At 40.9% G+C, this 25,748-nt stretch overlaps 1 protein-coding gene across 8 annotated transcripts in view; it reads right to left on the bottom strand.

Moving 5' to 3' along the window:
* CD44 (CD44 molecule (Indian blood group)) overlaps nucleotides 1–25,748 on the bottom strand; it is an 89,048-nt gene that overhangs the window by 3,622 nt on the left and 59,678 nt on the right. For 3 of the 8 annotated variants that reach the window (XM_043909216.1, XM_043909225.1, XM_043909234.1), the window contains 7 exons: nucleotides 21,629–21,766; nucleotides 17,984–18,085; nucleotides 16,170–16,259; nucleotides 15,116–15,310; nucleotides 12,276–12,341; nucleotides 7,883–7,954; nucleotides 5,830–5,908 (listed from right to left, as the gene is read on the bottom strand). In XM_043909216.1, the coding sequence (XP_043765151.1) occupies nucleotides 5,830–5,908; nucleotides 7,883–7,954; nucleotides 12,276–12,341; nucleotides 15,116–15,310; nucleotides 16,170–16,259; nucleotides 17,984–18,085; nucleotides 21,629–21,766 (742 nt within the window). Of the gene's footprint in view, nucleotides 1–5,829; nucleotides 5,909–7,882; nucleotides 7,955–12,275; nucleotides 12,342–15,115; nucleotides 15,311–16,169; nucleotides 16,260–17,983; nucleotides 18,086–21,628; nucleotides 21,767–23,233; nucleotides 23,363–25,748 lie in introns of all 8 variants that reach the window. The other 5 variants (XM_043909190.1, XM_043909208.1, XM_043909199.1 and 2 more) reach the window with 4 other exon arrangements.

The raw sequence follows: 25,748 nt of genomic DNA, 5'->3' as shown, positions 1-25,748 counted from the left end.
AAAAAAAAAAAGCTTAACATTCAGAAAACAAAGATCATGGCATCCGATCTATCGCTTCATGGTAAATAGATGCAGAACAGTGGCAGACTTTATTTTTTTGGGCTCCAAAATTACTGCAGATGGTGACTGCAGCCAAGAAATTAAAAGATGCTTACTCCTTGGAAGAAAAGTTATGACCAACCTTGTGAAGTTGCTCAGTCAGTCGTGCCCAACTTTTTGTGACCCCGAGGACTGTAGGCTATCATGCTCCTCCATCCATGGGGTTTTCCAGGCAAGAGTACTGGAGTGGGTTGCCATTTCCTTCTCCAGAGGATCTTCCCAACCCAGGGAAGATGACCAACCTAGACAGCACATTAAAAAGCAGAGACATTACTTTGCCAACAAAGGTCCATCTAGTTAAGGCTATGGTTTTTCCAGTAGTTACGTATGGATGTGAGCGTTGGACTGTAATCAAAGCTGAGGGCCGAAGAATTGATGCTTTTGAACTGTGGTGTTGGAGAAGACTCTTGAGAGTCCCTTGGGCTGCAAGGAGATCCAACCAGTCCATCCTAAAGCAGATCAGTCCTGGGTGTTCATTGGAAGGACTGATGCTGAAGCTGAAACTCCAATACTTTGGCTACCTGATGCAAAGAACTGACTCATTTGAAAAGACCCTGATGCTGGGAAAGATTGAAGGCGGGAGAAGGGGATGACAGAGGTTGAGATGGTTGGATGGCATCACCAACTCAATGGACATGAGTTTGAATAAACCCTGGGAGTTGGTCATGAACAGGGAGGCCTGGGGTGCTACAGTCCGTGGCGTTGCAGCGTCGGACACGACTGAATGACTGAACTGAACTGAACAGATATACACACATACATATATTCCTTTTCATGTTCTTTTCCATTATGGTTTATCACAGGATATTAAATATAGTTGCCTATGCTATAGAGTAGGATCTTGTTGTTTATCCATTTTATATATAATACGGGGTTGGCAAAAAAGTTTGTTTTTTCCCCGTAACATCTTGCAGAAAAACCTGAATGACCTTTTTGGTCAACCCAATAGTTTGCATCAGATGGTCTTTGGAGAAAAGGTATCTTATTAAAGTAATTTCCATTCATCCACCAGACGGGTAGATGAAACAGTGCAGGAAAGTGATTTATAATCATAAAATAAATGTTTGTGCAAGGGGGCGAGGTGGGGATTAACATTATTACCCTAAATGAAGCTGATTTTGAAAGTGGGTAACATTAGACCTGCAGGGCGGAGGAATGTTGTGCTTGGGTTTGGTCCTGCCCCCGTTTCCCTCTGGATTTATGTGTCTCTGTTTTCTGTCTGAGTTTTTTCAGGAGGGCAGGTTGATGCTCATAAATAACTCAGCCCAATATTTGGTGCTCCGGGCAATTCATAAGTACTTTTAAAAACCAAGCTCTAATTTTTTTATTTCTTATTAGTTACAGGAATTTAAAAAGAAACATTAGAGCTGAAGGGACTTCAGAGGTGATCCAGCCTATCTCTTTTCTGAGTCCAAGAAGTCAAGCATATCACCCAAAGCTACCCCGCTAGTTATAACAGGAACTACCATAGTATTTACAACTTAGACTTTCTGACTCTAAAGGTCAGAGATCTTTACTGAACCACATCTTGCCTGTATCTCCTTTCCCCTTCAACCTCAGGCATCAGCTGAGGACGCAAGTAACCTCACGATGAGGAAGCTGCCAGGCTGAAGCCTGGCCAGGAGTGGGTGGGCAGGCTGTGTGGGGTTTAGAAGCCAGGGAACATATTCTTTAGGGCTTGGAGGAGTTTATCTTAAAAGTTAAGCAGTAAGGTAACTTAACAGCTGGCCTTGGGACTTCCCTGGTAGTCCACTGGTTAGGACTCTGAGCTTCCAAAGCAGGGGTTGCAGGTTCAATCCTTGGTTGGGGAACTAAGATCCTATATGTTGTTGTTTAGTCGCTCAGTTGTGTCCAACTCTTTGCGACCCTGTGGACTGTAGCCCCCCAGGCTCCTCTGTTCATGGGATTTCCCAAGCAATAATACTGGAGTCAGTTGCCATTTCCAACTCCAGGGGATCTTCCCAACCCAGGAATCAAGCCTGTGTTTTCAGCTTGGCAGGCAGATTCTTTACCACTGAGCCAACTGGGAAGCAAGATCCCACATGCCGTGGCCAAAAAATAAAAATAAATAAATAATTTTATATGTAAACATCTGTATTAAGTTCATACTGGTGTTGTCAGTTCTAATCCATTACCACAGGGATCATTCTGGCCTCCTCCCCTTCCTTAAAAACAACATCAATAGCAAAAAAAAAAAAAAAAGACCAGAAAACAAGACTGGTCTTGTGTCTCATCTATCTGAGAGTCCTGAAAGACATTTAGAGATCTATTTTGCAGTATGTTGGAGCTTTGCCATTCCATCCAGTAGACACCAGCCATAGGATATAAACTAATTAAAATGAAATAAAATCAAAAATATACTTCTTAAGTTGAACTAGCCACATTATGAGTGCTCAGCAGCCACAACTGGTTAATGGTTGCATATGACCACAAACGTGGAACACTTCTGTCAGCACAGAAAGTTCTCCCGGACAGCTCTGTTGAAGAGGGCAGAAGGAGTTTGGGTGAGCTGAGATTAGAGTGAACGAGGCTGCAGCTTAAAAGAAGGAAGACATTTCTAAGTCATGGAGATTAACGGAGGGGACACCCCAGGCAGAGGGTGCATGACTGCCCTCTGGGGTGGAGAGGCAGGATGATTATTCCCATGACAGTGCAAGCGGGCAAAGGCCTCTTCTGCACAATCGATGCAGAAACATTCCTTAATCATTGCTCTTCTGTGCAGGTTTCTCTCTCCTCTTCACACAAACCCGATAAATTCTTTAAGAGAAAGGCATCTAACTTCTTCTCTTCAGTCTCATCCAATATCTACCAATCCAACTGACTCCTAAAAGAGCTGTTGGCTCTTGCAGAGAGTGAATAAAGTTCTGATTTCCACTGGAAAGGTGCAATTCAAGGACTCTGGTTATAAAGAGAACAGCAGGAAAGGTAATGATGTGGGCTATGACAGGGATGGGGAAGGCGAGAGAAATTACAGGACCCCTAAATCGGCATCTTTAAGATGATGGAACTCACAGATCACTTCATGGAAGCCCATGTTTAATTCTCCAACCTCAACTTCAGTAGTTAATGATTTTCCACTTCTATCTTTTAATTGTAATTCACGTAACAAGGCCTGGCCCAGAGTATGTTGGCAATAAACAATAGCTGACTCAAAGTGAACAGGCCAATACTGCCACAAAACCTCAAGATTCTTGCAGAGAAGGCATGGTACCCTTTTTGTTCATCTCTTCCTCCTCTGTAGTGCTGACAGTCACAGCTGCCCCTCAAAAGACATTTGCTGAATAAGTGAATACCTGGAATAGGCCTCTTAAAACAAACTTTCTTTGATGAAAATAGGATTCTGTATCCCTCTAGAATGCCACGCTCCAAGTAGAAAGGCCTCTGCCTTTTGAGAGGATTAGAAATGGGCTGGTGGCTTTAGAATCATAGTGTACATCCCAGGGCCTCTGCAGCCGTTAATCAGTCTTTAGCTCTGTGGCAAATCTGTTTTCGATTATCAAATCAGGACATGGTTATTCAGAGCATCCGAGCAGCTACTTTCCCGGTGAGACGCTCACTCTACGGGATCCTGTGTGTCCCTGTTTGCCAGTTGCCAGGGTGACCAGCGGTATTGGGAGGAAGGGGTGGGAAACAAGGGGGCCTGCTTATGCTGCTGACATGATGGGAAGTGAAACTACTCGGGGGACAGCTGAGATGCTTCTCCGAGTTCTCCCCCACGTTGAGAGCATCTGAGGCCAATGTTTCTATGGTGACATGCACAGAGCTTATGGGCTGTATATGTGAGCAGAAGTGGTACATTTTAGGGCCTGGAATAAAAGGACTGATTTCCAACAATAGGAAATTCATATTTAATTGAGCAAAAGTCATCTACGAAAAAAACACAGAGGCCGAAGGAAAGTATAAAGGCTCTTTGTAAGGGCTCCCTAAGTCATATTATTTAAATTCAACTAAAAAAAATGTCTTTCCATTTAGTCATGGGAGATTTTTAGGAGGTCTTTCAGATTTCTTTTCCTGGTTTTTGTTCCTTATGAAATTGGCTAAATTTTTTTGTTTGTTTTACAGATAGCAGCACGTCTATTTGACTTTAAAAGCACTTTTATTAACTTGTATGAATGTAAAATGACGTTATTTGATTTCCTCCAAAAAGGAAAGATACTGCATGAGCCATACATGGCAATGGAATTAGCTGTTCCTTGGCTTTCCAAAAGACAACAAGAAAGATTCTAGAATTTTTCCCAGGTCTTTTCCCAAATGTAGGGGCATTTTCTGACCTGTTTGATGATCTAATGATACAATAAGTGTGGCCCCACTTGGAAATAAGATTATTTTGATTTATAAGAAGAAACCTCAAGGGACATTTACAAAAAGTTTGATGTTCCTCTGCATTTTCTTGGAAAAAAATTGTGCATCTTTAGAGTATCTTAAAATTTAGAGCTATATTTCTGGAGTACTCCTGTGAAAGTTCATTTCCTCTGATGCTAGAATTACTGTTTTCCTCTGCTTCATATTAAAGGTAGCATTATTTCTAGAGGCTGGTCACAGCTGAATCAGGTATATGCAGATATATCATTACAAAACAATAGGCCTTGGTTGAGGGAGGGAGAGAAAAGATGTCTGATGATATGTAAACAACCCACATGCCAGTTCTAGAGAGGTGACTGTCTTTTTTCAGACTTTCCATGGAAAATTCTTCATTGTCTCCTATACCTTGGTCTCAGGGAACTCTTCCTAGGCCATAACCTGAATCCTTTTGATGACAGCTTTCAGAAAGCAGAAAATAGTGTCATTACAAAAAAATAAAATAAAATCACAAACCCAATGCCTGCTTTAGGTAAGGGTTCTAGGTTTCTAAGGACCTCAGACAGGCTAAAGGGCCAGTCCTTGAATCTCTATACAGTATTATTGTGCACTGAGAAGACATTTGATAAATATTTGTTCAGTGAATCAAAGTGAAAGTGTTAGTCACTGAGTCCTGTCTGACTCTTTGTGACCAGATGGATTGTAACCCACCAGACTCCTCTATCCACGGGATTTTCCCAGCAAGAATACTGGACTGAGTTGCCATGCCCTCCTCCAGGGGATCTTCCTGACCCAGGGATTGAACCTGGGTCTCTGGCATTACAGGCAGACTCTTCACCATCTCAGCCACCAGGGAAGCTCAATGAATCAATGAATGAGTATACTATTTCATGTCTTCCTGGTGAGATATTGCACAACTTTCATCACATACCCCAAAACTAAGACCCACCAAAGACACATTTAAAAGTAGATGTCCAAAGAATCACAGTCTCCCTTCTCTAAAGAATATCCAGGGCAGAGCTTCTTAAACTGTACTGTACACGAGAGTCCCTGGGGTCTTATCAAAACACAGACTCTGATACGGGGGGGTGGGGTAGGGCTTGAGATGTAGCATTTCTGACAAGCTTTCAGGGTGCAGAGACTGCTGGTTGCAGGGGCTACACTCTGAGTAGCAAGGACATATTGCCTATGGCTTTTTTTTTTTAATTGAAGTATAGTTGACTCACAATATTCTATTAGTCTCACATATACAACATAGTAATTCAACATTTCCACAGATTACACTCCATATAAAGTTAATACAAAATATTGGCTATATTCCTTGTGTTGTGCAACATATCCTTGTAGCTTGTATTTTATACTTAGTAGTTTTACAGCCTAAGTTTAAATGATGCCCTTTCAAAGTTAAGGCCCTGAGGAGCTTCGCCTTACCTTCTCCTACTGTTGACAGCGATGCAAACTGCGAGAATCAAAGCCAAGGCCAGGAGAGATGCCAAGATGATCAGCCATTCTGGTGGGAAGCCAAAGACACGCATGAGCTTGGGGAATGCACTTTATAAATTGACCTGGTCCAAACAGGAGCTACAGTCAGCTCTACACATGAGGCCAACCAAAGGTCTAGCCAACAGCCAGCTAATAGTGGAAGAACCATTTTGCTATAGGTCTTTGTCTAACAGGCCTGTTTATCAACCTTATGACCAGTCAAGATTTCCAAGTTCCCCCAGGAGAAACACATTTCCAAAAAGCATAGAATGAACTGTAAAACCTGTAGATGCCTTTGGTGTGATATCATTAAATAAATAAAAAGAATGTTCCTTACAAGTATCATTCCTTTTCTATATGAGAGCATTTGCATTACATTTTATTAAGGAACAAAAATGGAGATCATATACTAGTGGGTGGCAGAAATGACATCCCTGTGGAGAGGTCAGGGCGGTCATTTGGCAAAATTTGTCAAAATCCTTCAAACTGTGCAGCCTCTGATCCATTTGTTATACTTCTAGGAATATAGGGCCTCAGACTTGGCTATAAAGATATTTCTTACTGTGCTATTTATAATAGTAGAAGTTGGAAACCATCTACTATCCAACAATAAGGGATTGGTTAAATGAATTAGGGTCCATCATTGTATTGGGTACTAAGATACAGGGCAAGAGTATGTAATGACATTGGAAAGCTGTGACCAGCCAGTCGGGAATGAGTTTACTAAACAATGTGTCAAATTACATGTTTGTATAGAAATCAGACAGAAAAATAACAGAAAGGATACACATGAAAATGGTTACCATGGTATTCTGGATGGTGAGGTAGATAACAAAGGAATTATATTTTTATCCTTTTGTTCAGCAGTATTTTTTAAAATGCCTCCAATAATTAGTGTATCACTTGTAAAGCAATAAAATGTTACACACACGTTTTTAAAACCAAGCTGTAGCATTAAAATATAACTTGACAATCTGAATAAATTCAATAGCAAAGTAGATTGTATATCAATGCAATGAACTGAAGCTGAAGGAACCAGATAGATGGGAAGTCATTCACTGGCTATTCTTCTTTGAGAATCTTCATTTTCCTCTGATATCCTGCTCGGTATTGCCTCAGCCTGACCCTTCCCTGGTTAGATGAGTTTGGGGAGGGAGGTTGAGTCAGAAGATGTGGAGGCTGACAGGAAGGTATCATTTCTGTTCTTTCCCCATGGGTCTAGCCCTAAGATGCTCCACACTCACTCTCACTAGAGCTGGGAAAAATCCTGCTGCCTGATTATAGCAACTGCATCCCATCCACCGACTCCACATGCTCTGCTCAGGTAAGCCGAGGCAAGGGGACATGGGCCACACCACGCTCTTCCCTAGGGAAACCTTCCTTCACTGTAGTCCCACTTTACAAATGTCCAGTTTGGAGCCTAAGTCAAAGAAAGAATTTGCCTCAAATGCCTTAAATCTTGATGCTCAAGGGAGCCAGGTGGTCCAGCCCTCTCACCATATTCTGAAACTTTCTTCTCTCTAAATCAGTAAAGATTGTCCCTAGAGAAAAAGAAGTTTGGGGACAAGAAGAAAATTTTCACTCCACCCAACACACATGACTCTTGTATTTCCCCATCGTCTGCAACATGAGGAGAAAGTTACACATCCACCCTCAAACCCGGAAATATAGAGGGAACTGGCCTGAAGTTCCTATCCCCTGGGATAAGAAGATCACTCACTTGGGGAGGGAGCTTTAGTAACTAACAAGGCACTTCTTTGGGACAGACCAGGGACAGGTCCAAACATAAGCTCAACCAATCTATGGGGCCAAAGAAGAAGGAAACGTTTCATTCTTTCTCCAGAGGCTGTGGTACTGTCATTCACCCTTTAGCTCACAAAGAGGAGCCTCACAGAGGGTAGACATGTAGGAGAATGTGCTTTCCAACTGGTCTCTTCTTCCCTCTGTGACATTCAGAGAGACCTGCTTTTAGCCTTTTTTTCCTTCACAGCTCAAAACTCACCTGGAATTTGAGGTTTCCGCACAGGACCTGAGGTTGTGTTTGCCCCATGTTCTTCACTCCCACTTGAGTGTCCTAAGGAGAAAAAACAACATCTCTCAACAAAGTCTGGAACGTGTAACCAGGAGTTTCTCATAGAGCAACACAGAAGGCCAAACTCTACATGCTACATCACTGCAAAGCTATAGATCCAAGCCACAGACATCCATTATGTGTTGTATGAAAGACACATCTCTCCAGAAAAGCTCAGTTTGATGAAAGGTAAGGTTTAGAAATGTCATTTTTCATCAAGAGTATGAGAATTCTCAGCAGTAGTACTATGCGGTGTTCAGGATAGCCCTGGATTCAAGTCCTACCCCTGTCTCTCACCAGTAATATCTGCTGGGACAAGTCATCCCTCGCCAGGTCTGCTTTCTCACTCATAAGATGGGGGTAATAATAGAATCTGCTTCATCATCATTTTACAGAGGTTTAAAGACGTGAACAAGAATGGTAATTGTGTGCAGTTAACTGTAATAGTGAAGAACCTTTGTTTCTATTACCAGCTAATCATTAAAGAAATCCTATCTATAAGCTTAAATTATGCATAGTGGCCCATCTCTGGGAACCTTGCCTTCCAGGGAATGAGCATTAAGTTAAAATATCTTGGTCTAGTTCATAGGAAGCATCCTGACAAGCCTCACCTGTGAATGACTGTAAGAAGGAAGAAATTAACAAGCCTGATGGAAACCAGGAAAAGTTTAATTTCACTTCTGTTCCTGTTAGTATAAAAGAAGCCTGAATTCTAACTCAAGCAAGATGGTTCTTTGGGACACCAGTCCACCATCTTTTCTGCTGGCTTTCAGAATAAAGTCACTAATCCTTGCTCCAACAACTCATCTCTTGATTTACTGGCCTGTTGTAGAGCAAGCAGTACAATCTTGCACTCGGTAACATTACAATTCTCTATTTTTAACTTAAGACCTTGCTACCCTAGACCAGCAACATCACTGTGGGAGCTTGCTGGTAATACACAGCCTCAGGTTTCATCCCAAACCTCAGAATCTTCATTTTAACAAGATCCCCAGGGGATTCAAATGCTTTGGGTAGTTTAAAGCAAATCTAAAAATTATGTCCAACATCTTCAATAGTCATAAACATTAAGAAAAAAAAAGGATTCAAGGTAGGGTGGGGTGGGCAATGTCCCTTTCTCTTTGTGAAAAATCACCCTAAGGAGAGCGCCTGCTAATATGTCTATATTCCTAAAACACACACTTCTGAGAAGACAACATTCTCTGCTGCTACAAAACCAAATAAGGAGACAAAGAATCCAAACTGGAAAGAAGCAGGAAGAATCACAAGAGAAAGAATTCAGAAGTCAGAACGGGAGATTCATCACAATGAGGGAGGAATCATGTTTTAAATGAAACTTCGAAGGCATTTTGTGAAGAGACTCACCCAAATGAAAGCTTTGAGGGGTGCGTGTGTGTGTGTGTGTGTGTGTGTGCACGTGTGCGTGTGTGTGTGTTGTGCTTCCTCCACTGTTTCAAAACAAAATGTGAAAAATTCCCCCTTAAATGAACTCTTTTCCCCTACCCAATGGGAATCCACTGCAGAATCCTGCAGTGGGTTCCCAGGGAAGAAAAAAACCCAGGAAGTCTGTTTGGCTAATCAATGAATGAAGATGTTGTCATTGTCCATCAGTTGCTCAATGGTGTACGACTCTTTGTGACCCCATGAAGATGGGCAGAACTTAAATAGCCTTTTCTCAGAGTCAAATTTCTGACTCTGCATGGTGAACTCTGAAATTTTGATGGCTGTGGTTATTTTGAGTAGAATGGCTCCTATTTATGCAATTCAATGTACTAGTTAAACTCAAAACGGAGCAAAACAAATTCTACTGGACATCTGGCTGTTTCAGCAGGCCATTTTGACAGTGTCTTCTATCAATCAGAAGGAATCCAAGGGGCTTCCTCTAGCTGCCTCCCAGAGGCCTTGGTCATTATTGGCAGGTGTTAGCCTGAACAGGTCATGGGATACTAGCTGTCTAAACTAGAGATCTTTGCCTGGAAAACCACCTAAGAGGTACAGCCACTCTCGTTGGTCTGTCTCTGACTCATAGAAGCCTTTGATATTTGAACGGGAGGCCATCAATGGGTCATCATCTCTTTATTTTGATTTTCATAAAAAGTGCTCCCGGCAAGGAAAGATCTGGGTGTGTGCACAACCAGATGAAACCTTCCATTTGAACAATACACACCTGTTCAGGAAGCAAACATAAGAGACTAGCCCCCGCCCACCTGATTCTCACTTCAAGAAAGAGCTGGAGAAGACGAATGAGACCCAGCAGGCCTGGTCTTGCACCCTAGAGCTCTGGGAATCCAGCCGGGGTAGGGCTGGTTGGGGAAGTAAGTTCTGCAAAGAAGGATGCTTGACAATGCATTTGGGGGGTGAGATCCAATCTGAGACACATGGACAGCTGGCTCGCACTGTGAGGAAAAAGTCTGAACAGTGCTTCTCAAACTTTAAAGTACATACAAACTGCATAGTGGGGGCAGGGCAGGGGAGGCCTGGATAAAATGCAGTTCTTGATTCAGTGGTCTGGGGAGTCTGCATTTCCAGCCAGCTCTTAGGTGATATCCCTGCCACTGGTCCAGGGACCATGCTTGGAGTGGCTGAAATCACTTGATTTTAAAGAGCACCTCCACCCCAAAATGAAATGAAAAACTAAAGAGCATCTCCTTACAGTAACAGCTCCATATAATTTTCAAAACACTTTCATATTTTTAATGCAGCATGCTCTTCACAAGAGCTCTAGGAGGTAAGAGAGGCCTGTGTCTTGATCTCCTTTTTCACTAATAAATTGAAACTGGAAAAGGTTAAATGTTCTACCCAAGGCCGCCAGAGAGCCTGGGACTTCTGTCTTTATTTTAGAAGCATTTCTACTGGGCTCCTACATCCCTGTGCTCTGTTTACAGGGTAAGTTACTACTGAAGCCACCATGTAAATATCCATTTCCATATTTGCTTTAAGTGTGTGAACCTTCAAGCTTGGAGGCAACCCAACTCCCAGCTGGGAAGGAAGGGAAGGACAATAGTTCATATGGGCTACCTGGCTGGCATGGGGTCACCTGGGCTGGCAATAATCAGGGAGACCACAGTGAGACAGCCCTGGCAGAACCTTTCAGGAGCCCCAGCATTAGTGATCACAAGTCAACCTGCCTCATGGCAGACTTTTGCTGGCTGGAGTGATATTTCTAGAGGCATGATCGTTACAGTAATTATGGCAATAATGACGGTCATTACAGGGAATCTCTCCAGATCATGCTTCTGAGAGGCAACACAAGATCCCTGGGCTTGAAACCTGGCTCCACCATTCAACTCTACCAAGTCAACTCAGCCATGGTGCTTAGCCTCTCTGGGTCTTAGTTTCCTCATTTGTAATACTGAGATAATACAATTACTGACATAATTAAATGAGAACATAAAAGATGAAATATAGGGAATCACCAATAACTGACTGTTGATATACAGAAATGGCAGTTTCAGACAGTCCAACCTAACACGTGTAAAGTATTCAGAACGATGCCACCAGCACACAGTAAATTCTCAGTAAAGGCTAGTTATTATGCCATGTGTGGTGAGCAGGGGAATTATGCTAAAGACTTTACAGGTATACATCATTTAGTCTTTAAAACATGCACATGTGTGTGCATGCTCAGTCACTTCTGACTCTTTGTGACCCCATGGACTGTATCCATGGGATTTTCTTGGCAAAAATACTGGAGTGGATTGCCATTTTCTCCTCCAGGGGATCTTCCTGACACATGGATTGAACCTTAGTATCCTGTGTCTCCTGCATTGCAGGCAGATTTTTTTTACCCACTGAACCACTGGGAATGCCCCTTTAAAACAATGCCCTGTGACAATTTATTATCATCCCAATTTTTTTTGGTTAGGAAATCAAACCTCAGATCCTTTAAACAAGGTCCCTTGTTGGCATGTGAAGGAGCTGGAATCAAACCCAGGCCATTCTTTCTTTAAAATCTATGTTCTTAATCACTCTGGTAAAATGCAGTGTTAAACTGAGCGACTGCTTGAATTCTTCCTGACTTTTTCAGATGGAAGAATTTTCTCAAAAGCAGTCATCCTCAAAGTGGAGTCTGTGTCTGAGCAGAATCAGCATCACCAGAGAAATTACTAGAAATACAAATGCTCAGGCTTCATTCCACTCCTACTGAAGCAGAAACATTTGAGGATGGGGCCCAGCACTGTAGTTTAATAAGTTCACCCCGTGATTGTGACACATGCAAACAATGTATGAGAACAACTTTCGGGGACACATGACTCATACATCATTAATAATTAGCAGGTTCCATGATGGTAACAGTAAGTGACTAAAAGCAGCTCAAACTCACCAGCTGATTCAGATGCGTGAGTTGTATAGGACCTTCCACTGGGGTCGCGGGATGAGCCGTAGTCTCCTGTAAGGAGCAACAGAGAAAGGTTCAAAACCATGTGTTCACTTCCATTACCATCTGGGCTTCCTCACCTGTGCATTTTCATACAGCCCCTCGCAAAGTCTTTTGAAGGTAACCAAAAATAATGACAAAGGAGGTCTGAATGGGTCCATGATATGAATTATTGTTCATTGCTTCATCCACTGATGAGTGGGTTAGAGCTTCAAGCAAAATTTTAAAAACCGGGACAGCACAGATCAGTAAGGATGACCATAAGAAGTGTGGCTTCAGGAGAAACCCCCAAATTGTAACTCTACCAAAAATACTATGATGTCTTGGCAAGTCTGAGGTTGGGATTTGATACTGTGTCTTTGACATAATGATTATGTGCTTTGAATTATGATAGATGTGATCATTGGGAATGCATGTACTCTGTGGCTTAGGGCATGGGACATTTAAAGAGATTTCTCTCCACCTGATCCCTCTGGGTCAATGTATGGCAAAAACCACTATAATATTGTAAAGTAATTAGCCTCCAACTAATAAAAATAAATGGAAAAAAAAAGAGATTTCTCTGAGGTAGGAAATTGAGAAATGTTTTGTCTGTTCATTAAGTATCTTGGGGTTGAATCAGTAAGGATTCAAAGAGAAAAGTCAATTCAATTTAGAGAAAATTAAGTCTGAAAATAAGTGAAAAAGAAATGGGAAGTTAACTAATATGTGGCTAAGGTATACCTGGTTATTAGAATATATTTCAAATCATATTTTCCAAAAACTTAAATCTGTATTTTCAACACCAAGAGTTAATATAACCCCATCTTTTCAAACATCCATCACCAGAAGGCTTTACATCGAAACAAGTTCATGAATTGCTAAAATTTGGATCCACAGGTCAAATCTCAGGTTCAGCATATGGAAACTCTGGTTCCTCCCCCTCCTCCCCACACACTTCCTAAAGTTATAATGGAATCTTGAAGCAAAACAAAACAGGTTCATAAAATGGCTATGGTCACCCATTATGAAAGATTCCTCTAAGGAATACACAGTAACCTGATCTTCACTATGTCCTTATTTAGAGAAAGTGGAGATAGGCGACCTGTAATCGCTTACACAATTGTATGGAGGAGATAGATCGCTTTGTTCCTTGGCTGATGGTTAGAAAAGCTGAAAACAGCATCTGCTGAAATGCTGAGACCAAAGCACTCAACATCACCACCACCATCACCACCCAAGACCACAACCACTACAACTGATGTTTTCATTCTTAACATTGAGCAAAAAGGCAGAGAAAAAAATATATGGGAAGAAGTTAGCCTTAACTGAGTGTTCTGGAAGAAAATCAAGGATGATAGATCATTTAATCCATGGAGAACTATGGAAAATCCATCTGTACCACTGCAGAATGCAGAAGGGATCAGGGTATGTAATTTATCGATTTTGTAGAAAGCATTTTATTTACTAACAAACAGGCTATGTAATCCTTTGAGGCCACTGTGACTATTAAAACTGCCATTTAAATTCACTCGGTTGCATAAAGGGCCTTATTTTGCCAAAAGAAACCAGGCAGTGCTCTAAAATTCATTTCTCCAGAAGAATACTGACACGGCTACTTGGAATTTTTAATAACTGAGGGCAGAACCATGCCGAATAAAGAACCAGCAGGTGTAAAGGGGCTTTGTTGTGCCAAAACTGTTGAGGTCAGGATTTTTTAAAACTGTTTCCCTTGAAGCCCTGAGATGGGCAGCCCAAGCATGTGGGCTCTAGGATAGAGGCCAAGCACATGGCATTCTGTCCCAGTCACAGCATCACACCTGTCATCTGTTTTAAATACTGAGTTCTCATGAGACTTACTCTTCATCTGAGGGGGCATGGGGTAGGAAAAGACATGTGCTACTACATATATATATATGTTTAAAATAATGGATCTTTAATACTCCTTAATGGTTGAATAGTAAGAACACTTAAATATCTGGCACCAGGAAGAGAGAGTTCAATTTTAGTTTCTTAGCCAGGGTAAGTATTTTGCAGTTCCCTTTTCTTCAATATTAGTTTCTTAATGCAAACAGAGAAACAAAAGTAGAAGTGGGAAGGATGGCTAGGTTCATGTGTAACTTAATTGAATAAGTCATCTTCAATCAACTCTTTGCTCTCACAAGAGAAAGGGTCAGTTCAGTTTGGTTCAGTTCAGTCGCTCAGTCGTGTCTGACTCTTTGCGACCCCATGAACTGCAGCACGCCAGGCCTCCCTGTCTGAGAAAGAGTAGCTAGTCATAATGTAGATTAAATCATAAAGGTTTAAGTGTATACCATAATTAGAAGAGGTATCCATAAGCCCTTCACCAAAAATAAAATTCACCAGTCTATCACCAATAAAAGAATAATTTCAGAGCAAAGACATTAGTATAGGGAAATTATTCACAAGTTGGGTAAAACCTTACATAAGCAACATATATTAGCTGAATCAAATGAAACTGATACTTGACTACTTTTACTTACAAAAATGTCGATTTCATATGGTTCAACTAAATATATCACAAGGTCAGGAATAAGACAAAGAAAGAAATTCTACCATAACAACCAAGTCACAAAAAATAAATGGAAATTACACAGGTAAATCAAAGTATTATTCATTTAAAGTAAATCTACTGCATTAGAATGATGACCTGTGATGAAAGCCATTCCCATGACACGAATCAATCTAATTACAGTCTACACAGAGAAGACGTTCTTTACTATATGAAAGTATGTGTTGTTTCTTCCTATAGAGAAAGCAAACCAGATATCAAATGCCCAAATTACCTGGTAAAGTAAGATCAGCCTTAGAGGTGGAATCTCCAACAATAGTAACTTCAGTAACTCCAGGGGACCCAGTCCTAGTAGGGGTCACTGGGGTGAGGGTTGTATATTCATTTGTGTCTGGAAAATGAGTGTAACCTTCCACTGAAGTAGTTGCATCTTCAGGAAGATTTCCACCTCTTCTGCCATCGTTCCTATCTGTGTGGAGGTGGAATCAACGGTAAACCCACATTTGTAAGACCACCACCCAAAACATGCTTGTCTTCAGCATGTGTAATTGCTGCAAAAACTTTCCACTTGTTATTTGTGAGCATGGGGCAAAAGATGGTGCAGTTTGTCACCCTATTGAACAGAATCAATATTTTGCAGTCAATACCATCTGGACATCATTCAGTGGAAGAGAGTGGCGATCCTAATATCTAGAAGAGACATTCATTGCAATATCTGCCTGGGTTATTCAAATACGGTTTATGCCTCTAGAATTGTTACCTTGAAACTCAGGGACTACATAATCTTGAGTTCTTAGTCAATTGAACCCACCACTGATGAAGAGGAAAAAACGTGTTACTGAATTGAAAGGTAAAATTAGGCTGTGCAGTTGGAATAGCAAACACAAAGTTTCAAAGATGTGAGGTTTTGATTATTCCTTCCTTTCCTTGCACTGCTTCTTGCTCACCTGCACCATGGATTTGTGGTCCAGAGGATAAATGGAAAAAAAATATTATTGCAAGGAAAATAGAGAGTGCTATAATTCAGATTTTTCCACCCAATCACACACCAGCAATTTGCTACTCTTAAACAAACTCATTAACTCTAGGATTTAAGAAACCCAAACTTGAAGATTAAGAAAAGAAAGTTTGCATTTAATATACAATGGCTTCTAAGAGATCTACAAAGCAGAAAAGACAGAGAACCGTCACCAGCCACACCTTCTGATCAGGAGTAACAGCATGACAACAGCCAACTGATGCACCTCCACCAAAGACATTGTAAAAGCACCCATGCCTTATTGATCTTTTTTCAATAGCTGAAGCCACGTGGGCTTTCCAGTCCTTACTGATAGATGTTGGAGTAGCAGTCGTTGAGTGGTCTTTGTCTTCTTCTAAGCCGCCATGTGATGGAGAGAGGTTGTGAGTATCACTCTGTTCTGTTTCAATGAGGGATGAGCCCAGTATTAATTTGGGGCCATGAGACAAATCCTCTGTTATCTGCTGACAGGGAGGATCTGATACAGTCAGGTGGGTAGGTACATAAGAATACCAAGGTGTTTGCATGCCATTCTCCTCTGATTGAAAGAAATGCACAACAGAATTCTGCTTTGCCCCTTAGCTGGCTTTGTTTTTCTGTATAATAATCAAGGTGAAGTGCCAAGATGAAATCTAAGCCAACACTTTGTCCACCCTGGATCATCCTGGCCCAATTATAGCATTGCTTCCTGTCATTCAGGAAAAACCAGAAAACAGAGACAAAGAGAAAGGAATGCTTGAGTCCCCGTGCTCCTATCACCCACCAAGAGCAACCTTACTGTGTGTCAAAGAAGTGTGACTGTAGGGAAAATATACACCAGCAGAGCAGGCAGTATACCTGTAACCACAAAAGATGAAGAAGTTCATCTAGAATAACCTGCTCAAGTAACTCAGATCAAAATTACACAAGGAAACACTTAAGTCACTATTGTACTCCATGATGAGCTTTTTGATCTCATTTGTGGATGAGGATTCTCATCAATGCACTGGAAGGTCAGGAAACGCTTGTCTGGGCAAATACAGGGCCCTCACTGATACATATCAATTTCTGGTTGAACCACTGCCCATGTCTGAAACGGTTTTCATTGTTTTGAGTTAATTTATTTTGTGTTCTTCTAAGAAAGGAACTGACCTCTGAGTTACAGGAGCAAGCACACCATAAAGCGTACCACTAAACCATGTCCAGTAAATATAACCAGGAGAAAGACAGTCAACAAATCCCAAACCCAACAACAGAACAAAAGTCAACAGGGACATAAAGTAGGACTATAAGACCCTTCATTGGCAGGGACCACTTTTAGGCTTATCTGCATCTCCTTTGATGCCTGGCAGCTGGGTTATTTACATTCTTGACAATGAACACGTGCTTGCTGATTTTTCCTTTTGCCCGAGAGGGCTCACGTGAAAAGACTCTGCTCAGTATGTCTAGCAAGCAGTGCAATGAGGCCCTCGTAATTCTGGATTTCTGTCAAGAAATTATGAATGACTTTATGTTGATCTCTGGGCTAGCCCTGCACCTATGGTGGATGTTAAGGCAACTAGAAGTTTAGCATTGTTTCTGCCAGATGTTTAGTGATAGGAAGAGATATGAGCAAATGTTCTTCTTTTGTTCCCAAGGCCCTACCACCAATGTCAATTGTCAAAAAATTGTCTTGATCCACCTCTACGGGCTAATGTGATTCCCCTACTCTTTGTGATTATCTAGCCCCAAAACATCTTTTTACAACCACTGAAAAATGCTACCCCTCTTCTGCCTTGATTGAAAGATGGGACTCAAAAGGAACTGGTCAGTTAAAACAGAGAGATACCACTACCCTAGCTGTGGTCTTCAATTTCACTAACATAACTATGCAGAGCAGGAAAATCAAGTGGAATGGAGTCCCACATCCTTTTCCTTTTTAACATAAAGTTATTGACCTTGGAAAGCACCACAAGTGAAGGTATAATCAGATTTAAAGAACCACCCAGAAAATAAAGACAAGGAGGACAGATTTTATATTCTGAGTTGAGCTGAACCACACAGCACTGGATGAGCTACACCACCACCAAGCCCTGCATCAGGGCCAAGGAGAGCAAGAGCTGAAGCAAGAATACAGGTCAAGAGGCTGAGTGTCTTTATCCTTACGAGTTGTCATTGAGAGAAGTCCTGTCCTGTCCAAGTGTCCCACCGAACTTGTGTTTGGATCTGCAGAAGGCTGATGCGTTGTACTAGGGCTGGTGTCTGTATCTGAAGGAATTAAATCAGTGTTATTGCTTGATTTTCCACCTGCTATCTGAAGGTAATTTCTGGTCTAGAGATAGATAATTCTTATATTCAAACCTGCATGAGAGGAAAGAAAGCACATACTGATTCATGTTTCCAGAATTGAAATAAAGGATCATTTCTCCAAAAGGGCCTCCCAAGAAGTAACTGGCTTTCATTTAAAGGCTGAGTTGTATGAAAGCTACAATCTTTGTTGTTTTTTGCTGAGTCTGGAAGGATGCTAATGAGTAGATGATGGGCCTCCTAAGCCTTGCAGAGAGACAGATATAACCCACGTGTGACCTGTCCTGTTCCACACAAACGATCCATGCATGTGTGCATGCTCAGTTGCTTCAGCCTTGTGCAGCCCCATGGACTGTAGCCCACCAGGCTCCTCTGTCCATGGAATTCTCCAGGCAGGAATACTGGAGTGGGTTGCCATGCCCTCCTCCAGGGGATCTTCCCGACTCAGGGATCAAACCCGCCTCTCTTGTGTCTACTGAATTGGCAGGTGCATTGTTTACTGCTGAGACATGGGGTAAGCCAGTGATCTGACATGTGGGTAAAAGACAAAGTGCACTGGTTCAGGCACCATTTTGTCACATTCTCTTGACTTGGCAAAAAAAAAAAAAATGTTGCTACAGTCCTCTTCCGCTTCATGAACTGAAAGCACAAATAAAATCATCATCCCATACTATCTAGATGGAGTTCATGGGGATTTCTAGAGCAAAGAATAAGAAGCATTGGATATCAACGAATCCTTCTTCCCATACACACATGTAGGAGATGTCCTTGGAATATAACGTGTATAATGTTGAACTACACAAAAATTTCACTGAAATATTTATAGAAGCTGTTTCCAATAACTATCACAAATCAATTCTACTGAAATAACAAGTCCTGAGTGAAATAGAGGCCACACAAGCCATAAACACCATCACTATTGCTGATTCTTGGAGTCAAAGTCCACCCACACTACTGCCTCTGGAGAGATTTAAGCTGTTCCAAATGACTCCAGAGGGGAACACTGGAATATTAGGGACCCACATCTACACTGTAGCCTTTCCATTGCACGTCAGGGTCTTTACAGAACAAAATGTGGCTGACTCTATTGTTTTAAAATGATAGTAGTAGTAAAAAAAATAATAATAAAAAATAAAATAATAGTAGGAGTAGTAATCGATAAAAAAGAGGAGAGTCTGGCTAATCCAAATCAAAACCCCAAATGGATATTCTCCCAGAAAAAGTCCAGCCTGCTGATGGTTCTAGACACTCTTGTTCATCTTTCCTTTCATAAGTAGAATCCTTTAAGAGGTGTGACACCATTCTATGGTTGAAGCCAATTGTAATGGTCTTGACATCATCAATCTGATGAAAACCCTTTCTGTCCATCAATATGAAGACAGTATTGATTCTGAAGCTCTTTTACTGGCTTGGTTTTCCACAATGGGTACCATCAGAGCCTCCAGCCACCTCGAGCCATGTGCATAAAATGCGTGCTTGGGTCTACAAGCAGCACTTCAGCCACACAACATAATGGCCCCAATCTCACCATTCACACTCATCTTACTTTGTGATATATGGATCCACTCACTCTGCCAAATTCATTCCTTGGCTTTGTTTCCTTTAAATCTCTCCTTATATGTGTTTCTTTCCTTAAAAAAAAAAAAAAAAAAATTCCCCTACTTCCTTTCTCTGACTAACCAGATTTTTTTTTTTTCCATTTTTCAAAAACCAGATCCAACCTATCTTTTTCTGAGGTTCTCCTAGGGATCCTCAGAATTTCTTTTGTGTTTATTGTTAGCAATGTTCATTTGACATCTGTTACTTACTCTCTCATACTACTAGATCTATTTTGAAGCTGTTTTCCTAGCTAACTTTTAAGTTCCTTAAGAGTATGCATGTGATTGCTAAGTTGCTTCAGTCATATCTGATTCTTTGCGACCCTGTGGGTTGTAGCCTACCAGACTCTTCTGTCCATGGGATTCTCCAGGCAAGAATACAAAGTGGGTTGCCATTTCCTCCTCCAGAGGATCTTTCTGACACAGGGATCAAACTCGCGTCTCTTACATCTCTTGCATTGGCAAGTGGGTTCTTAACCACTAGCGCCACCTCGGAAGCTCTACCTTAAGAGTATGGACCATGAATTACCTGCAGATGGTGTGTCTCCATAATGCACTGAACATAGAGTACAATTACATTAGCAGATATTTAATATAGTTATACTTTAAGGGATATATGATCACTAATATCTGGGTACAACATAGTTAGGATGTTCTGGAGAAATGAGACCACAGAAACTATTGGATTCATTTTGGAGCTAACTTTGCTTAACTCAACACTGAGAGACACTATATGGCATTCTGAGAACTCACTTTAGTAAGTCTTGTGCAGTGCATACCCTTGGGAGTTTGGACCCAAAAGAGATATTTGAAACTATGACTGAAAATCCATATCACCATATTTGTTCTCTTGGTTGATCTCCCTTTGTGGAATGTTACATGTCTGTGATCAAGACATCTTGTTAAATTCTTAAAAATTAATAAAATTGCATAATTCTATTCACGGATTTAATACGGAACATGGATTCTTCCCCTTAGTAAACACTGGGAAAACCAGGGCACCACTTGCTATCAATTCTTACAGATTCCCTCAGGAAAGTTGTCATCTGGTTGTGCTAAAGGAAACATTTCTTTTAAATTTAAAATTGTATCAAATACAATAATAATCTTCCACTGTTGCAGACCTCCAGCTAGCCTTTACTCACTCTCTCTTGTTTAATTCTGTTTTTGAATTGCATATCGGCAAATTGCTGTTTACTCACTAAGTCGCATCCGACTCACCACGACCCCCATGGACTGTAGCCCACCAGGTTCCTCTGCCCAAGGGATTTTCCAGGCAAGAGTACTGGAGTGGGTTGCCATTTCCTTCTCCATTAGGTAAATAGGAATGCTAATTAAGAAAACAATGATTCCATCTTGTATAAAAGCTGTCCATGCTTTAAATTCACAAACGTTTTTGGAGGGCCAAGGGTGGTGCAAATCCTAAGTCACTGAATAGTGTATTTTATTTCTAAATTTCCAGGAGTAATTCACACAATTTTCTGGAGTCTTTTAGTTACTTGTTTGGAATTTTTGACCTCTAACATTTCTCTACCAAAGACAAGTTTTATTGTGGGACTCTACTGGAAATAGTCACTGGATCTATCACTTCATTCTTTTCAAAACCGTGCACTTGGAAGTAAATGGAAAAGAAATCTTGAGACTGCTCCTCTTCAGAGAAAACGACTTCCATTCCCATCATTTTAGGACTAATCCTTCTTTACTCTCCTGCCAAATTCTCCACTCTTGCCCAGGACTTCAGATTCAGATGTATATGCATATCAGTCTTACTAAGAAAACTAATTTTGGAAGAAACAAAGTTCTTCAGGAAAGCAGACTGGTCTAAAGCCAAAGGAATACTTCTAGGAAAATAGCCATTTGGTGGCTTTCTAAAACATAATATATAAAAGAGCTCAGAGATTATTACCCATCCTTCCTTGTGTTTGATGACCTCGCCCCATTGGATGCGAGACTGGGTCGAAGAAGTAAGTCCAGGAACTGTCCTCTTGGCTCTGCGTCGTCACTCTTTGATGTGGATGGCTGACATGCGTTGAGGCTGTTGTGACTATGCAGTTTAAGCAATTATCAAAGTGTTAGTTGACATCTGGCCAGGGATACACTGATTTTTTTTTTTAAAGACTATATTCTGTACTCAAGACAATGAAACCGTCTTCTGGGTCTAGAGGGCTGGGAAGTTGCGTAAATGCAGAATGTTTTAGCAGGTACAGTTTCATTCATGCTCATTTTCCCTAGCAATCAGCATGTGAAGTAGAGGATGCAAAGGCATTAATTAATAACTTCTCTAGTGGGTAGATGATAAGTTATAGATAAAGTAAAGATGGAGGAGAAATAGTTCTTCACCTACACCATGTTGCCACCATCCCTGGAAGGAGGAAGTGCAGGAGTCCAAACACATGAGATCATTCCTAGACAACCACATCCCGGTGAAATGCACGTGAGGCCAGTAGTGATGTAGAGAAGGAGTCAGGTAACAGCTTCCCCACCCCGCAGAGAGACAGGAAAGTCAATGCCATTCATCTCAAAAGCATGAATGGACTCCATGAGAAGCATTACCACCAACAATGAGATTTATGGCACAAGTGACGTAAGAATGCAGCACATGCTTTGGTTCATTCTGAGCCAATGAAGACGCAGAGGTAGAAAAAGATGACAATAGTGGCCCGTTGGCAACAACCACACCATATAGCCAGTCACTGAATCCACCACTCTGCCAGCTATGAATTCAGAAGCTGCCACACACCAGAAGAAAGAAAATCATGCGTTATATCCTATATTGCAAATGAAAACACAGGAATATTTCTCACTGCTATCAAGTGAGGATATGGAATTCACATTCTTTTATAAGATAGGATGCATTTCAAGGCTTCTGTCACACATGCGTAGGAGCTGGCAGAGTGAAGTTATCAGGCAACGCTTAGAAATGACAAGAGATAACAAGATTTGACTCCAATCTCCCCAATTCCACAGTTCAAGTATAGAGGTGGTTTTTTTCTTTTTAATTTAAGAAGAAACAATTGTATATTCAAGGAGAAATCTCCAAATAAACATGACAAAGAGCCAAATGACACCAGACAGGTGTTTGTCTCAAAATGTCTGGCTCCATTTCTTCAACTACTGAGGTTTTTCTGACCAAAAGCCTTCTAACAAGTCCAGTATTCTATAGAACTGTGTTATAAAGCCTGGACCCACATCATAGAGAAGATTCCCTTACAAAAGAAAAGGTAGTATTTTACACGATCAGAGTCTCTTCTACAGTCTCCCCAGGGGATGCCCACATTAGATCCGAAAGTGACACATGCAAGGACATATTCTCTGTGTCTCTTTCTGTGCCTGTATCCATTTCTGTTCAGGGGATTTATTATGAGCACTTAAGGGTTGGCTCCATGTTGACTGCATGGTCATTAATCAAGGGACTGTAACATCTTGTGACAATTCTTTCCAATTCTTCTTGTTTACTGTCCTCAATGCCTGGAATTTAACACCCAAGTCTGCCTGTGAAACCGTGCATTACCAGTTGTCCCTGCTGTTGAGTGAGAGTCTTCTTTTGGCATTTGGGGATATTCCCCAGGCCTTCCATTCTCAAACCACTGCTCTTTCTGGGTAGCTGTTTCTTCTGTTGTACTAGGAGTGGGTGCCTGGGCTGTGAGAAGAATGTCAATGGTGAGCTGTGATTGTTCAATTACCTTCCTTACCGACACATAGCTTTCTACCTTAAACACATATACAGGTGGGACAGGAGGCAGAAAGGGACAGCAAGAAAGAGAGAGACCACTGGTAACTCTGAAAGGGATATTAGAAATCAGATGGCCTTTAGTCTTTAGTCTAAATCCTTTATTCTATCACGTGAGAAAACTGGGGCCCAAAGTTGTGATTTGCTCAAAATCCCATAGCCAGATCGGCACAAAGTTATAACTAGATCACAGTCTATGAATTCCTAGTACCAATCTTATTTTACTAGGGTTTATGGCCTCACATACTCTGTCTGAAAGAACTGTTCATTCAAAAAATTAACCTCTTGTCTTCAGTGATTTGAGGGGGAGGAGTATATTATATAATCATCTATGATGAGATCAACCTAGTAGGAAGCCTTCTCAAATAGTGGTCACATGACTCAACATCTCACACACTGGAAATGTACCAGCAGTGCATTTGCCCAGCATGAAAGATGCTGGGAATGGTTGAGATGCTATTCCACTGACATACTACGAGGTTACGTCTATGGAGCATCTAAAATTGCCAAAATCATGTTTTAACAAATTTAATTCAGTGGAAGAAAACTCTTCTAGCCAATGTTTGATATTATCTAAAACCTTTCTAACCAGTGTTGGGCATTATAAGAGTGTGTAACAGGCTTAAAATTTCAAGCACTCAATGTTGTAACTGTCTAGTTTTAAAAAGGACAAAATGAATGAAATAAAATTGTATCAGGGTGCCTTTGGGAAGAATCAGAAAGTCATTGACATTTTCATCCACTGTGACCAACACTGAAGTTCTGTTCATCAAGAAAATCAGAGTTAAATACTGTACATCAACTATACCTCAATAAGAAAAAGAAAAAGAGACTGTATAAACTTGCCAAGCTGAAGTACAGTTTGCAACTTGTAAAACTAGTTTATTTCATTATTTTAGAAAATAACATGTGTGACTTGACAACACCAAAGACATTAAAAAAAAAAAAAAAAACTTACTGCCCTCATTTTACCCTTGCATTGGCCAAAACATTCCTGAAGTTAACTGGTTATCCAGAGGGAGGGGAAAAAAATAAAAATCTTAAGTTTTACCTCCCCCTGATTAAATCACTACCTCCTGACAAAAAATGAAGTTAGAAACAACACTGGATGTAATTACCAAAAAAACAAAACAAAAAAAGAAAATTTAACCCAAATATAAACTGCTTAAAGTCAAAAAGAAAAAGAAAAAAATGCACACACTATTCTATACTCTTTTTCCACTATCTTTATAAACACAATGATCCTTTAAATAGCCAGTAACCCTCTGTTGTCTTCAATATATGGGTTAGCAGACTATAGGATTTCCATTGCAAATACAAAAAAAAAAAAATTGACTCTCTTCTAGAAGCTGCAGATGTTTTTTTTGATAAAGCCTAGAAATTGCCAGCCAGAATCACTTGATGTTTTGCAAGGCCCCATAAAAGAATCGCTGAAGCAGCTGCCACTTTCTGTTAGGTTTTGTTAATGTCCTGTTTTTCAGCTACCTTCCAGTAATCATGCCCCTCCCCCACTACTTTTTGACAATAGGCTCATTAATTCCCAGCCTCTTATATAGTTTTCTGCTTTTTAGGTACAAACTGTCTTAATAATTTCTAAAATAAACTATTAGGACCCAAAGGGACTGGTACAGAATCCCGTTCTGAAGAAATTTCTGTTTCTTATTTCTGTTTTATGTCTCTTAGTTCTGTTTCTTATTTCTGTTTTATGTCTCTCATTTCTGTTTCTTATTTCATTAGACTCTTTGTTAACTCAGCCCATAATCCTCATGCGTATATCAAATCTACTGTGGTCAATACTGAGATGCAGGCCTGTTGGGCGTATTCAGTACAATGCTCTGTGCCGTGTTTAGTAGCTTCCAATTCTTGGCGACCCCATGGACTGCAGCCCGCCAGGCTCCTCTGTCCATGGGGATTCTCCAGGCAAGAATATTGGAGTACTGGAGTGGGTTGCCATTTCCTTCTTCAGGGAATCTTTCCAACTCAGGAATCGAACCCAGGTCTCCCACATTGTAGGTAGATTCTTTATTGTCTGAGCTACTGGGGAAGGTAACAATGCTCAGGATGTAGTGATCTATTCAGTCCTAGCTGATGCGTGAAAGTTTCTTTTGTTGTCTGAAGACATTTTCAAACCATGGATTCCCAAACTCCTTTGGCTTTTAGTGATTGTTTCTTATATTTTTTGCTTTTGGAGTGTTCAGGGCTATAGGAACCATGGTTGAACCATAATTTCTATAATGCTACGAGCTGTTATCCTAAATTAAAGCTTCTTTTATACCAAATATCATAGACATCTCTG

The sequence above is a fragment of the Cervus elaphus genome, chromosome 1, assembly GCF_910594005.1.
Source record: "Cervus elaphus chromosome 1, mCerEla1.1, whole genome shotgun sequence".
Taxonomy (NCBI): domain Eukaryota; kingdom Metazoa; phylum Chordata; class Mammalia; order Artiodactyla; family Cervidae; genus Cervus; species Cervus elaphus.
Note: the sequence above shows the minus strand (reverse complement) of the source record. Positions and strands in the feature narration are given on the sequence as shown.